At 45.0% G+C, this 16,660-nt stretch overlaps 1 protein-coding gene across 5 annotated transcripts in view; it reads left to right on the top strand.

Annotated features, from left to right (window-relative positions):
• LMO3 (LIM domain only 3) overlaps positions 1 to 16,359 on the top strand; it is a 95,778-nt gene extending 79,419 nt beyond the window's left edge. For all 5 annotated transcript variants that reach the window (XM_081927522.1, XM_081927524.1, XM_081927523.1 and 2 more), the window contains exons 3-4: positions 7,100 to 7,225; positions 16,155 to 16,359. In XM_081927522.1, coding sequence (XP_081783648.1) covers positions 7,100 to 7,225; positions 16,155 to 16,260 — 232 coding nt within the window. In that variant the 3' untranslated portion in view covers positions 16,261 to 16,359. The remainder of the gene's footprint in view (positions 1 to 7,099; positions 7,226 to 16,154) is intronic.
• Positions 16,360 to 16,660: the final 301 nt, after the last annotated feature.

The raw sequence follows: 16,660 nt of genomic DNA, 5'->3' as shown, positions 1-16,660 counted from the left end.
ACTCTGGGTCGCTATGATGACTCTAGCCATGAAAAAGAGGGTGTGTCCTGGAAAAAGAGGACATATGGGCTTTCTTGGTCTGATCAAGCATATATTCCTTCAGCTTAATAGTCCCCCAGTTCTGCAGAGGATCACCTGCAAAGTCACATACATATGCTACCCTGCACAGTTAAGATCAGTTCCTCAAGACAAGTCCTTCCCTCTTCATTCATTCTTCATTCATTTATTGAATTTCTATCTACGCCCTTAATCCGTAGATCTCAGGGTGATTCCGTGAAGATTGTTCTCTCTAGCTGAAGTCTTTTGGAAGAAGAGAGTCCTTTGGGGAGGGCTTTTACCTTCCCATCCCCCCTTCCTTCTTTCTCTTGACACTGGGGGTGGGATGAAGGTCAAAGGGGCAGCTTTAGGTTGATGAGCACCCTTCCCAAGAAACTGTTGAAGGAGCAATGCCTTTTGGAATGTTAATGCTGTGAATCTCTACCTAGGGTCAACCCATATTTTGTCAAGGAATGTGAATAGGGCACAATGTCAGAAGCCTCTCCTGATGTCCTCTACAAGGAAACCTCTCACGGCTCAAAGAATTGGAGCATGCAAATTTAGATGCAGCATATAGTGGAGAATAAATAATCCCATCTCCTGGCATGGCTTTCCATCGGTAACACTTGTGTTTGGTCTATCATGGAGTAAGGAAGCTTTTACATGTTCATAACCTGGATTTAAAAAACAGCCGCTGCCGCCAAATGGATCTGTGCTATGTACTCCTCTTGAAAAGCTGCAAAGCAGGTATGAGGCACCTGTGGTTTATAATACATTGATGGAATTCAGCTCGCATCATGCTTTGAGCATTCACCATGCTCTGTTGGGAAGTGAAGTCTGACACCTGCAGGGCCACAGGTTCCCCATCCCTTCTTTAGAGAACCTCAATTTTCGATGCAGCCTAGGGCCCTGGTAATTGAAATGAAAGGAAATAATGATACTGAATTGCTCATTGTAGTCCCTGGTGTGGTTCTATAACATATTAGTCAATTATTCTTCAAAAGCGACAATAAGGTGCTGCTGTAGATTGGTGGTTTCCAAATGTTCTCCCCCATGGACCACTTGAAAATGGATGGAGTCTTTGGAAGACCGCTTAATGAATTTTCTGCCTATTGTAGAAATTGTAATGCAATAGACTAGAAGCTGCATGGTGTTTAATTGTATTTTTATCTATGGAATTCAAATTGTAATACAGTAGAATGCAGCGTGAGAGATAAAAGTAGCAATAAAAATACAATTAAAAATCATTATGAATATTTAATGCGGACATGCCGTGGGCCACCTGAATGAAGCACGGTTTAGCAACCCCTGCTGTAGATCAAGAGATCTCAAACCTTGTCTAAGGTAAGCCTTCCTAAATGAAATTAATTTACGACATGTATATCCTGACCTCCCAATGAGTTCAGTGCTGCATACACAGAGCTCTTTTAACCTTGTGAGTTAGGCCTTGCCAGTTTCTTGGTGAGCTCTGTAGCTGAGCCGCTCTGAGTGCTGGAGGTGCCGTTTTTCAGGATTAACCCATTTGAACTCCTGCCTGCCTAGTCGGAAACTGACACATGTTCCTCCCACATCAGACTGAACATTGGAGGCTGGGGACACAGAGGTGAATTCTATCCATACCTTGGCACTATTTAGGGTGGATCCAGTTCCATGCGTGCATGGAAATAGGACTCTCTCCCTTTGGTAGCAACATTCACGCATGGTGGAGATTGGGCTTTCAAATTTCAGTGGCACCTTGTGTGATACCAAAATTTGTTGTGTCCCCTGCTTCTCACGTTCCATTCTACATAATTGTTGTGGCGCCCTCTCAGCTTGGTACCCAGTGCCAGTGAACTGGTCCCTTCCCCTCTCACTCAATTATCCTGCTGACCTTTAAAGCCCTAAATGGCTTTGGCCCAGTATACCTGAAAGAGCATCTCCACCCCCATCGTTCAACCCAGACACTGAGGTCCAGCTCTGATAGCGTTCTGGTGGTTCCCTCCCTGTGAGAAGTGAAGTTACAGGGAATGCCCTCCCATCAGATGTCAAGGAATTAAACAACTATCTGACTTTTAGAAGACATCTGAAGGCAGCCCTGTTTAGGGAAGTTTTTCATATTTGTTGTTTTATCACTTTATTATTATTACTAATATTCTGTTGGGAGCTGCCCAGAGCGGGTGGGGAAACCCAGCCAGATGGGCTGGGTATAAATAACAAATTTTATCTATCTATCTATCTATCTATCTATCTATCTATCTATCATCCATCCATCTATCTATCTATCATTTATCTATCTATCTATCTATCTATCTATCTATCTATCTATCTATCATCTATCTATCTATCTATCTATCTATCATCTATCTATCTCTATCTATCTATCATCTATCTATCTATCTATCTATCTATCTATCTATCTATCTATCTATCTATCTATCTATCATCTATCTTTATTTATTATTATTATTTATTTATTTATTTATTTATTCTCCTCTTCCTGGCTCTGCCAGAGTGCTGTTCTCTCTCTGCTGTTCTGGTAGTAATAACAATGTTGAGTCACCTCATGCCGATATCCAGTGTTGTTGGCAGCCTGAGGGTTGTGTCCGCACAGGGGTTCAAACCTGGATTGGCCTTTGCTGTGCCATTGCACAGCATAGCTGTTGGAGCATAGTGCTAACAAAGACTAATTTCTATGTGCGTTGCTGGCAGGCATGTAACCACCTTGGTCTACAGCATCCGCTGTCCCATGTAAGGTTGTTGGAGAATAAAGGGAAGCAGGAGTGGAAATTGCTGGAGCTCACTTATTCATCCCATTTCCAGTATGGAAATCAATCAACAGATGTTGCTGTTGCTTTCAGACCACAAAAGATAGGTAATCGATTACGTCCCCATCACCCCAGTTTGCATTGTCTTTCCGTTGCATTGAAAGGAATAAAGTAGAGTAACTTAATGGCAACAAAATTCACACACTCAATTACATAAATTGCGTAAGCTATGCGATTTTGCCACGGCAAACAGTGAGACAGATAATGGTTTTGGGTGGAAGACGAACTTCAGCAGAAAGGAAGCAGTGTTGTGTGCAACAGATATAGGGAGGAAGGCAAAGTGATGCCCTCTTCCATCCTTACTTTCCTGTTATGAAGCCAGCACAGGCCTTGTGGAATTTGTTGCTGAGGAAGGTGTGTGCACCTCTTCCCTGGAAGGTTTCCAAAGGCTGGGGAAGATCTGTAGCTCAGTGCTAAAGCGCCTGCCTTGCACACAAAAGGTCCCAGGTTCAGTCCCCAGCATCTCTAGGTAGGTGAGACCCGAAACTGAAATCCTGGAGAGCCACTGCTGGTTCATGTGGACATTGCTGAGCTAGATGCAATTCAGTATAAGGCAGCTATGTTCTATGTTCCTATGCCCAGTTTGATCTCTTCCAGGTTGGGTGATGTTGAGTGCTGCAACCTCTTAGTGAGCTGCTTGACCCATCGTCTAGCGGACCTGATCCCCCTCCAGATATTGGGAGTCCATCTGGAGGCTCACAAGTTCCCCATCCCTGATCTAGTGCATGCCTTGCTCTGGCCTAGATGCTGCTGTTTCATTAAAAACAACAACCCACTTCTGGGTTCTGCTCTTCTAATTTAGTTCTATATTTGTTTATTTATTTGGTGGATCAGCTTTCCCCAACCTGGTGCCCTCCTGATGATGTTGCACTCCAAGCCTCATCATCCCTGTCCATTGGCCAGGCTAGCTGAAGCTGATGAGAGTGGGAGTCCAACTGGCTGGAGAAGGTCAAGGTGGACCAACTTTACTTGAAACCAGGGGACTTGCTCTCCTGACCAAGCTTCTTGGAAACAAGCTGTGGTTGTTATTTTAACTCCCTAAGCTGTTAAATTGTGGGATCAGGTTGTGGGGCCAGTCGCTGACACTTCCCCATGCCATGTAAGGTAGATACTGAAGACCATGTCTGAGTGTTACTCCATTCAATTGTACTGTTCAGAACGGAGGAAGCAAGAGCACCGAATCACCAGAGATGGCTATTAAGCCAAGCACCACCACCAGGCAAATGGACTACCATTGAATTTGAGTGCTGCCAAGGTGTAAGCTCTGTGGATGAGCAGTTCCTATGTCTGCCTGCCCTGTGTGGAAATACAGTGGTACCTCAGGTTAAGTACTCAACTCGTTCCGGAGGTCCGTACTTAACCTGAAACTGTTCTTAACCTGAAGCACCACTTTAGCTAATGGAGCCTCCTGCTGCTGCCACGCCGCCGGAGCACAATTTCTGTTCTCATCCTGAAGCAAAGTTCTTAACCTGAAGCACTATTTCTGGGTTAGCAGAGTCTGTAACCTGAAGTGTATGTTACCTGAAGCATATGTAACCTAAGGTACCACTGTATCCTGAAGGAGCAAGAACTCAGGTTGGGGGGGGCTGCTTCTCACTCCAGCCTCTTCCACTAGATGCCCAGGTGAGCTCTGTGGCTAGTAGCATCTTCCACCAACATTGACTGGAGCATCAACTGCTGCTGCTCCTGGATTGGCATAGATTGACTATGGTCGTTTTAAGCAGGGTAGCGTCAAGGTGGGATTATTGCAAACTGGGGCTTAGCTTGCAGTTGCTCAGGAAGCCGCTGTTAGTGCAGAACACTGCAGCACGGTTGCTGATAGGCCTGAGATCCTGCCTGCATATTGCACCTCTGCTCAAATAGGTGCTGACTTCCAGCTATGCCAAGTTCAAGGTCTTGCTATTATAATATAAAGCCCAAAGCCTTCTGTTTGTTTCACCAAGCCTCTCCAGACTTGGGAATAAGTTATGCATATCGGTTTTCAACCGTTGCTTCTTTTATTTGCACATCAATAAATGTTTTGATTTGTTCAATGTACGCTGCTTAGGGGCTATTTAATTAAGCGGTATATAAATTATTTGAAATATATGAATGCATTTGTGAACAGTGGCCTCGGTTTTACCCTGAAGTGCCTCTCTGCTAGTTTGGAGCTGTTGTGTTATATTAGCCCTACTCAGAGTAGACTCACTGAAGCTAGTAGTACCAACTTAGACCCATTCATTTCAGTGAGTTTACTCTGAGTAGGGCTTAGTTGGATCCAGCCTCTTTTTGTTTTTGAACTGGCATGGCTTGCCCAAGGCCATTTGAGAATTGCTGGGGTGGAATCTTTTGAGAAGTGATTGTGGAGAGACACACAACCCTCTGTCTCTCTGTGTGTACATATAATTTTAATCATCCGTCTTCACAATTAGCAAAATGAAGTTGACATGAGCCTGAATAATAAATCTACCAGGAGTTGATGAACATAGGGATGCTGGTGATTAAGCCTTGTTGTTGTTTTGTTTATCTCTGAACATTTTAGATATATAGATATAAAATCTGGGTAAACTAGTGCACCAGACAATCAGCAGAAAAGTGGTTCCTAACATACAGCATAAACATGCTGTATGTATTATGCAAAATGTGTGCACTGAGCTGATGTCAGGGCTTGGTTAGCTGTGCAGGCACCACTGGTGTACCCATTTCATATGGGAAGGTTTGCGCTTATCTGTGTGTGTTGCCAAACCAAGTTTTCGACTGTAGCACCTTTGAATTCATTAGCTCAGAACTGCTTTTAATTCGGCATTTCCCCCGAGAGCCATTAATATTTTTCTGCTGTCAGCCTGATGTTGAAGAGCAAAAAGGAAGGCGGCAGATGTGGCATTTTCATCTATTTTGTATCATACTTTAAAATGGCATTAACTGCTAAACACAGAGGAAGAGCATTGCTACTTTTTTAAAAGGGGGAAAAAACCCATTTGCATGTATTAAGTAGCTTTGCATTAAAGTTGGTTTCAAAGATCGGCGGTGTGTGCATCCGAAAAGGAAAGAAAAAAAAGTTCATAATCCTCCCTTATTAGAATTAAAATTCTGTATAGATGTGTGTAGGATTATTTCATTATTTGGAACATACCAGCTGTGTGCGGAGGAGGGGGACCACCTTGAACAATGTGCGACTGTGCTCGTATGCACGCGCATCTGTTTAAAAAAAGGAAGTGGGTTCTCCCCACCCCCCATCACCAAAGTTAAAACATTTCATAAGAGATTTGAAATTGTTCCTACAATATAATGTACCTGCGCTCCTAATGTGGCTATATATAGCTGACTGCCTCATTTACTTTAATGGGCTACTTGAATAACATAATCATAGCTATAAGCATGGTACAAGGTTGGAAGGTGCATGAACCACTAATGCTTTCTGACGCTTTAAATGACTTCTTCATAAAATGCTCTTTAATAATGGTAAAGCTTTTAGCACTAGGTGTCAAAAACGACTGCAATGGGAGCCTTCCCCGCACCAGCACCAAAGTATTATTTCCTCTTTTGCTAAAGCTTGTGTGTTACAAATAAATAGCACTGAGGCCAAGGTTTTACATCACACTCATATTTACAGTGAGCTCCAAGGAGTTGTGGGTTGTTGTTGTTGCTGTTGCTGTTGTTGTTGTTGTTGTTGTTGTTGTTATTATTATTATTATTATTATTATTATTATTATTATTATTATTATTATTATTATTTTACTGCACTATCGGACAAGCTCACTCCATAATCCGTGCCATAGGCTAACATTTTGCTGAGCTTTATTTATTATTATTTCTTATTTATTTAAGAAATTTCTATACCCTATAACATAGTCCCGGGCTTGTTGTTTTCCCCTTCCTTTATCATCTTTCCAAGAATGAGAATCCTCACTCCCTACCACATCGAGTAACTTTATGTACTGTATGCTAGCTATGTAGATTTTTCTTGCGAAGGGAGAGAATAAACCATTTCCCCGCAGTTCCGTATCTTTCCGCCTTTTGTAGAAAGCTTTATGACAGTAGAATACTTATCTGCGAGTGAAGATGAAAAGCAGCTCGTGCCTCCACCATCGCCCTCTCGGTACATTTGCACTTTAGCATTTCCGAGAGAAGTTTAGTCTCGTGGTGAAATCAAATATAGATTTATGTCTGGGAAGGAAGAAAAATGCAAGTGTGATTATTGGGTACTATATAGGGGGTTTCTCTTTTCTTGACCCAACCAATCATGCCTCCTCCACTCATCTTTTTTTCCTTTTCTGTAGGTTATTTGGCGTTACGGGGAACTGTGCAGCCTGCAGCAAACTCATCCCTGCTTTTGAGATGGTGATGAGGGCCAAGGACAATGTTTACCACCTGGACTGCTTCGCCTGTCAACTTTGTAATCAGAGGTAGGAGAGTTTCTTAAGTCTCCTTCCATGTACTGAGACCAACTTGGGACTGACCTAGAATTAGGAGGGTATGGAGGTACAATATCTTGCAATCATTCTCTGGTCAAAACTGGACACAGTGTACCTGCTCTTACCTACCTCTTATCACAGCAACCCTACTCTTGCACAATAATTATCTGTGGTTCAGTATTACAGGCATGAACTTAGTTTTCCCCTTTGCCCCACATCTACGGTGATTGTACTGTATACGTTGTTCATGGTTTAGCGGCAAACATAGTAAACCATGGCTTGCAAGCCTGAGGCCATTCTTGATTGTAATGCTAAAATCCATTGGTGCAAATTGCATCTGAATGCAGCTCCGAATTTGAGTGGCAGCTCCATCGTAATGCTGCCACCATCACTGAGCCCCAGTATCACATAGAGCAAAACCTTCTGTGGCTATGAAATTATGGAGGTCCTATCCTTTTGGAGATCCGCTTCATTTTGACTTTGAGCATGTTGGCTTGAATCCAGACTTAGACCTGCAGAAACCAACTGGGCTCAAGTCATTGCTACTTTTAGACCCACTGAAATCACTTGATTCTTCTCTGAGCTTGACTAAGTCTAGACCCAACCCATTATAAAATTGTACACGGACAGATTCTTTTGGAGTCTCAGGTTAAAATGCTGCAGGGCTGCGAAACTTTAAAACTCTGACTTTAAAACTTTAAAACATTCGCAGAATATTATGATTCAGTTTTCAACACTTCATAAGTGTTGAAATGCACGTTGGGCTGTATCCACTGTTAGGATAATGAGTTTCCGTTCCACCTTTAGAACAGGTATGTGAAGTTTTTGTATGTCACATGTCTGTTTACTTCCAGCAGAACTTCCATTGCATATAGCTTTTGCCTATGCTTTTTGCTTGGACACGAAGGGAAGCAGACATGTTTTTCCTTTGTTCAAATGCTGAATAAACGCTTGTAAATATGCTTACATATGCCTCTGTCCGCTACTTCCGTTGCAAAGAGTTCTTATCTTTGCTGGCTTGCGTGCTCAGTCTCTAAAGCAGTGTTTCCCAACCTTTTTTGGGCAAAGGCACACTTGTTTCATGAAAAAAATCTCGAGGCACACCACCATTAGAAAATGTTTAAAAAATTAACTCTGTGCCTATATTGACTATATATAAAGTAACTCTCTTTAATAGGAATCAAATAAACACAAATAAAGTATTTTATAATTACTTTATTATGAAATAGTAAGTAAACAGAAATATGAAAAATTATAAAATACTTTATTCAGTGCGCCTTTTGTCCCTCTCCTCGAAATGCTCCAACTCAATGTTCCTCCGCGGGCTGGCCATTGGAGAGCCGTGTCGCCCACACCGCAGCCCAATACAATATGAACCCTCCCCTCGCAAGCGGCAACCCCTCCACACTCCCCACCTTAAGCCTCCACACGCGCCCTGCCCAAAGAGATGCCCGCCCGCGCGCGAGGGGATCCTTTACCTCAGCATCCCGCCAAAAAAAAAAAAAAAGGGCGGGAGACTGCGGTCCCTCAGAGGCTGGGCATTAGGAAGAAGCAGCCGCCTTCATCCAAGCAGGAGCAGCAGCAGCAGCTGTAGCTGTAGTAGCGCCAAGCTGTGCCGGGGACTCCGTGCCCATGAGGGGAGGGAGGGGAGAGAGAGGAGAGGCAGCAGGTCGCCCTCTTAAGTCACGCGCGCGCAGGCACCACCACGCATCCCTCGCGCCCTCTCGCAGAGCCCCTGCTCAGCACCTCCCGCCTCGGGGACGCCCGTCATGAGCCGCTGAGAGGCCGCCAAGCCTCCAGGCTGCTCCCATTCAGCCTTAGGCGCGCACCCGCCTCGGGAAAAGCGGTGCTGGGAGGCGGAGAGAGAGAGACAGAGGACGCCGCTGGCCGCGTCCCACCCTCAGTCAGTCGGCTCGGAGCTACTGAGGAGAGGGAGGTGGGGACGACGGCGCGTCTGTTCCGCTCGGGGCCAGCGCGCCCCCGCCCCCCTCTCCAGAATCCCCAACTAAATACGATGCGCTAAGGGAGGGGGGAGAACCCACCCACAAAGAGGACGCCTTTCTGCAGGGCGCCTAAGGCCTCTAGCTGCCCGACTCGCCCGCCTCCCTCCCACGGCACACCAGGCAACGTCTCGCGGCACACTAGTGTGCCGCGGAACACCAGTTGGGAAACACTGCTCTAAAGGTTTCTGAGGCTTGAGTCACAGTTTTTGATGCTGTTCCAAGACGTGGAGTTCGCCCCAGCTGCCAGCCGGTGGGCTGGAGCCAGCTGGGGGGCTGCCAATTACCCCATCTCCCAAGATGCATCCCAACATCCACTTGCACAGCAAACTTCCATGAGCACAAAAGAACTTCCTCTTCTCCTTGCCCTTCCGGCCACTATGTGCACCCTGCAAGTCAGATTTCAGGGAGGTGTTTGTAGAGCAGAAGAAAGGGGAGTCCTCTTGGGTGAGTGGAACTTTGCTTGCATAACAATGGGTACAGCCCATTTTTTGGAAGAAGGCGCACGTTAAATATGTTATAAAATACATAAAAATGTTTGTTGAGGTGGCTCTCCTACTTCCTCAACCTTAACTGGCTTAACATGGAAGCCACTGGAATGGAATGTCACTGCAACTAAACCTGCACTGGAGTGGGGCAGTGTCAGGGACTGGCAGGACTGGGTTCCTGTACCAACTGGGTTCCTGTACCAACCAGGAAGCAAGAATCAGAGGCAAGGGAAGCTTCAAAGCGGAGGAAGAGACAGGCCAGGCAAAGAAAGTGCTGGGGGCTTCCCTACCCTCTCCCTGCACCACTCTCTCCCAGAACCAGAAGGGAACTGAAGCAGGAAGAGCAGAGGCAGTTTCCACGCAGGCGTAGTCTCCAGCTACCTGTGCTCACCCTGTCAGGGGAAGGTACATAAACTGGTGGAAAGGGGGTGGTCTCCAGCTGCTGCAACAGCTCCATACAGCACAGACCTGGAAATAGCTGCCTAGATTCCAGATTGGTGTGCAGAGGTATCCAAAGCTGTAGAAGCGACTGTAAGGGTTGTCTTTTACAAGAAAGTTAGCTCTCTGCTGTGTGTATACCTTTGGGCTGTGCACTTGCCCTGGTAGGGCCGCCAGATTGGTTCCAGTGCTTGGTGCGCTGATGGAGCCCCAACCTCACAGCTGCCCAGCCCCACCCCAATGGCATCCGGGCAAGCTGCAGCAACCCAAGTGCCAGGAGGGCCATTCTGTGGCTCTGCCTCACCACATGGGCTGCTCCTGTGGAGACCGAACTGAATGATGGGTAAAAAGAGGGCTAGCCCTCTAGATGTCCTTGGACCATAACTCCCATCAGCGCCAGCCAGCATGGCCAATGGTCAGCTGATGATGGGAGTTGTCGTCCAACAGCATCTAAAGAGTGCCACATTAGCTAAAGGTAAAGGTAAAGGGACCCCTGACCATTAGGTCCAGTCGTGACCGACTCTGGGGTTGCGGCGCTCATCTCGCTTTACTGGCCGAGGGAGCTGGTGTACAGCTTCCGGGTCATGTGGCCAGCATGACTAAGCTGCTTCTGGCGAACCAGAGCAGCACACGGAAATGCCGTTTACCTTCCCGCCGGAGCGGTACCTATTTATCTACTTGCACTTTGATGTGCTTTCGAGCTGCTAGATTGGCAGGAGCAGGGACCGAGCAATGGGAATTCGAAACGCCGACCTTCTGATCGGCAAGCTCTAGGCTCTGTGGTTTAACCCACAGCGCCACCCAGGTCCCCATGCCACATTAGCTAGTCCTGGCTTTAAAAACCCCCACAAAGTGTCATGGTCAGGAAATGAACAGATTTGCCCGTTTCTCTAATGTGTGGGGTAAAATAATGGAAGAGGCAGCCCACGCTGCTCCGCTTCTTTCTGTAGCGACATAGTGAGTTTTAAAAACACACACGCACACATACAGCCGAGCATCCCTCATGCAGTGTGAATTGTGCAGCTGCCATAATTATAGCTTTCTACAATTACATTCTAAAACAAAGCCAAATTGACCTTTTTCATCACGATATGCAGAAAATTAAAATATCAGACAAGTAATAACCACTGTTTAAACTATGTAATAATGCTAAGCAATTAGAAGTTACAGGGCCATTTACAGTTCCTATACATCAGCCTTGTTTTGGTGCAGAACTAAAGAGTCTGCATTCAAAATAAGGTCAGCCTTACCCTACCAGTGAAATCCATTCAAGTACGAAATAATTGCATACTCTTTTGAATTGAAACTCTTAAAGACTTTCCCCCATCCTTATTGCTCCAAACCACTGTTCTAGTGTCATTATTAAAACTGTCTAATACGTTCTTGTTGTTCGCTTCATTTATTGCATGTCGTAATGGGCCTGCATATCTTTAGCGCTGGTTATGCACAATTAGCACTTAGTTACTGTCTTGTCACTTCATCCCGTACAAGATAAACTTCTTTAATGCAAGAAGTCGGCTAATCTTTATCAGTCAAGCAAGGCAGATAATTTTTGTTAGCCACAGAACAAAAGACGGTGGGCTTCTTTTTCAGTGTATAGAGGTTTCGGATTAGTGACAGGTTTTCTTTTCTTTTTTTAAAAAAAAGATAGTGGCCATCACTACAATCTTCTTGCCTGCAAAAAAAGAAAAAAAGAAGAAGAATTAAAATATAATAATAATATAAATATTTGCAAGTATAAATGATTTGTGTAACCAGCAGAGAGGGAAATTCTAGGGGCTCAGCTAGATGTGATGTTGGAAGTTAACAGATTGATTTAAAATCACAATTTAGCAAACAATAAAATAGCACAGGACTTTTTAATGGCCAATATGGCCATTCTTCAGGTATGCTTGCATGGCCATTCTTCAGGTATGCTTGCATGTTGTAAAAAGTGTTGAAATAACTCTTTAGTCAAAGCCTGTTCTCACCAGAGAACAGGACATCCAAAGGAGAACACGAAGAGGGCTCAGCTCAAATCTTTTGTGCCTCTGCTCAAAAGGATCAGGTAATAGCAGATGGGAAAAAATTCTTCCTGAGACTTTGGAGAGTCACTGCCAGTCAAGGTACGATTACATAGTGCTTGGCTAGATGTACAAATAGGCCCGATTCAAAAATAACAGTGTAATTTCAATTTCAAACCATGGTTCATTAGACCAAGGAGTCTTGTGCCTGCACCCACCCCCTCACCTTGCCTGGCTTTGACATTGACATCTCTGCTTGTTAAACCACTGTTTCCTGCGATGCCTAAACCAGGAAACTGTGGCTTAAGTGCTCCTTACAAATCAGAATAGAGAGAGAGCAGGTGCTGGGAGAGACATTTGCCCAGAGAGCTGCTGCCACTAAGAGTACCAAAGTAGATAGACCATTGGTTTGTGTAAGATAGCTGATGGGATCTGCAGTCCCGAAGGGTGCCAGGTTGGCCAAGCCCAATATAAGGAAATGTCATATTTTCTTCTTTGAAAGTAGAAAGTTGGAAAACAACTGTTCTCTCTACATCATCTAGAGTGGCATTCTTCAGACTCGTTCCTGGACTGCAACTCCCACCCCATTATTCCTGTCCATTGAGTGACCTGGCTAGGGATGATGGGTGTTGTAGTCCAGCAACAGCTGGGGACCCAAGGTTGAAGAACCCCATCAGTGTTGTCACTGCTACCACCACCATGTAAGCCAAGCAAGGGGTCTGGTGGAGGAAGGCCATTTCACCTTCTTTGTGAAACATGATATTGGAATAGGTTTGCAAGCATTGCCCATGGCAGGGGTGAAGAACTTGTATCCCTCCAGATGTTGCTGGACTCTCATCAGCCTTGACAATGCCCATGCTGGCTGGAACTGATGAGAGTAACATCTGGAGAGTCACCAGTTCTCCACCTTGAGCTTATCTGTCAGCCCAACAGTCTGCCACTACTGCATTTACATAGGAAGCTTCCTTATACAGAGTCAGACTGTTGGTCCACCTAGCTCACTAATGTCTATACTGCCTAGCAGCTGCTCTCCATGATTTCAGGCAGGAGTTTTTCCTAACCCGACCTGGAGATGCCAGGGATTGAACTTAGGACCTTCTTCTTGCAAGGCAGATGTTCTTCCACTGAGCTATAGACCTTCCCTAAGGGAAGGAAGAACCACCTTTGTTCTGGTGCAGCTCTGGAAAGGCATGCATGAGGCAAGGCTACCATTGTTGTGGTAAGTGAGGGTAGGCATGCGGGTGGCACTGTGGTCTAAACCACTGAGCCTCTTGGGCTTGCTGATCAGAAGATCGGTGGTTCGAATCCCCACGATGGAGTGAGCTCCTGTTGCTCTGTCTTAGCTCCTGCCAACCTAGCAGTTCCAAAGCACGCCAGTGCAAGTAGATAAATAGGTACCGCTGTGGCAGGAAAGTAAACGGCATTTCCGTGCGCTCTGGTTTCCGTCATGGTGTCCCGTTGTGCCCGAAGCGGTTTAGCCATGCTGGCCACATGACCTGGAACACTGTCTGTGGACAAACGCTGCCTCCCTCAGCCTGAAAGCGAGATGAACGCAGCAACCCCATAGTCGCCTTTGACTGGACTTAGCCACCCAGGGGTCCTTTACCTTTGTTGTTGTTGTTTAGTCATTTAGTCATGTCTGACTCTTCATGACCCCATGGACCAGAGCATGCCAGGTACACCTATCTTCCACTGCCTCCCGCAGTTTGGTCAAACTCATGCTGGTAGCTTCGAGAACACTGTCCAACCACCTCTTCCTCTGTCGTCCCCTTCTCCTTGTGCCCTCCATCTTTCCCAACATCAGGGTCTTTTCCAGGGAGTCTTACCTTTACCTTTACCCCTTTACCTAACTGAGTATGGACCACTCTGGCCACAATCAACAGGGGAGATGTGATTGGGGGGCAGACTCTTCCCCCCACCAACACACACCCAGTTATATATTCATACGAGCTTCTTTTTATATAACTGAGGTATGCTTTGTGGGAGGAAGAACTCTGCAAGTATTGTGCAATTTGGCCAGAAAAGCTGTTTAACATGGGGCTTTTTTTATTTTTGCAGAGAAACAAAAATGGTCAGGTGCTAAAGAGCTCAGAAAATAACTGCTTACCCTCTGCAGGAGCCCTTTTTTTATTTCCATCTGCTCCACTCAATAAGATGTAGGTGGAATATAACGAAATATAAAAATATGTCGGGGAAGAGTGGGGGGATCCAAAATTAGGAGTGTGTGTTTTCTCTATGAAGCTGCTTTGAGCATAAATAACTTGAAAAGCGTTTTCAGGACCGGTTCCATAATCTGTATTTTCAGTCAAGAGCTATGAGCGGGTATTAATCCGAGAGATGGGGGAGAGCGTGAGGTGGGGAGGAGAGGGGAGTCCACACATAAACAGCCCAATTTTCCTTCAGGAGCCAAGCTAATTCTTTTCAATCCACTTTTTTATTACACTATTTTCCCTCACTCTATTTAGCGAGCATAAGGATAAATTTCCAAAGCTACCCGGTTGGAAAATAAATGGGTTCGCTGTTTGTCTAGCATTCCAATCTTTACAAATGTAAATCAGCCCAACTGCTGCCCCATTTAAAACCTCACAACTTCACAAAACATTAAAGGCCTCCTTTCAATACACAATTTACTCTGTGACAATTCCCTCAGATTTCTGCTTCAGACATCATTAGAAACTGACTGACTGATAAAAAGGGTGGGGAGGGAGGGGGCCCCACAATCGAAGGTCGCCAAGGTCAACTTGTGTAATTATACGTACTTTTACTGGGTCAACTACACCAGACACCGCTATTTGAAGGTTAAATTGTTACAATTAAGTACATATACAGCCTATTCCCATAGCTACTCTGTTGTTAAATCTACCGTAAACAACGGGCACATTTATTTCTGCTTCTAATTGTGTCCAAGATGTCGCTCGCTTGGAAAATTATACGGCAAAAAAGAACATTGTAATCCATTACCGAATTAAACAATAGTTTCGAGAGTAAAGCGGGTAATTAGCTGAGGGAGACTGGTTTTCATCTGTCTGCCTCAATGCTAAGAAGTTCATTTAGGTTACTCGATTTGGTTTAATTGGAGCTTTTGGGTGTCGCACCTCCCAATATGTTTTTATAGATGGAGCGTTGGCCACAAACAGAATGTGACCCCCCGATGCACGATCATTCATTAGCGAAAGCTCTTCTCTGCGCCAAAAGACCCCTTGGGGTGTGGTGCTCCCCCTGTTTCTCCAGGCGGGCGTTAAAAGAGAGCTCTCTTTTTGTTATTAAGGAAAAATGAACCCATTGAAAAAGTATTGCCCATGCCACACTTAGTGCGAAATTAGCTTGGCTGTATATAAAGGCCAATTCACACGACCCCTCCCGGGCCTGAAATGTCGATTGACAGCGATGCGGATGGAATTAAATAGTGTGATGAAGCCACCAAGTGAAGATTTTTGTGACGCTGTGGTGCAGCCTTCCCTAAGCCGGGGCTGATGGGAATTGTAGTCCCAAACATCTGGTGGGCATCAGGTTGGGAAAGGCTTCTGTAATGTCTAACGTTCTAGAGTGCCACCAAGAGAAGTGGTCAACAGTGGCTTAGTCTTTATACAACTGCTGTGGTCCATGGGTTCATAACCCCAGGGCTGGATTACTGCAACACGCTCTGTGGGGCTGCCATTGACTCTGCTCCTGAAGCTCTAGCTGGTGCAGAAATTGATGAGGGAACATGGCCCACAACATCTGACACCATTGTGGAAATGGTGCTCATCTACTACCAAGCCTAGTTCATGGTCCTTGTATTAATGTACAAAGCCCTGGACAATTTAGGTCCCTGGGTATATTCAAGTTCAAACACTGAGGTCATCGGCAAGAGTGTTTCTGGTCGTTCCCCACATTGGCGAGGCTCATCCGATGGCAACAAAAAACTGCTTGTTTTCCTGACACCTATGTTTTAAATGCAACTTGGATCCTCCATGTTTCTCATCTTATTTCCCCCCTCTTGTATTTCCAGATTTTGCGTGGGAGACAAATTTTTCCTAAAGAACAACATGATACTGTGCCAGACAGACTATGAGGAGGGTTTAATGAAAGAAGGTTACGCGCCCCAAGTTCGCTGATCCGATGCCTCGTCGCGGAGAATATTGAAGCACTATGTTCTTACCCTTTCTTTTCTTTGCTTTTGTTCAACGTGTATATATATATATACATATATATATATATATATTAAAAAGAAAAACAACGGCAGAACCTACTGAATAGCGTAGAAATAGGGAGACAGGATGGTCGTGTGGAATAAAAGGCGGACTTCAAATATATGTAGTGGAAATTGCACCAGTTCACAGTTGAATGTTTATTAAAAGATAATGTAAATACTTGCTGGAGTTTTTTCCCCTTTCCTTTTTCTCTTTTGCTTGCTGCTTTGGTTATCTTATTTTACTTTATTTTTCCTTTTGCGTCATTTGGCATGAGATGCTTATTTTGGACCAATGTATATAATGTACTGTAATATTCAAAGCA

This window comes from Podarcis melisellensis, assembly GCF_964234715.1.
Source record: "Podarcis melisellensis genome assembly, chromosome: 10".
Classification (NCBI taxonomy): Eukaryota; Metazoa; Chordata; class Lepidosauria; order Squamata; family Lacertidae; genus Podarcis; species Podarcis melisellensis.
The sequence above is the reverse complement of the archived record's forward strand: the minus strand, read 5'-3'. Positions and strand labels throughout refer to the sequence as shown.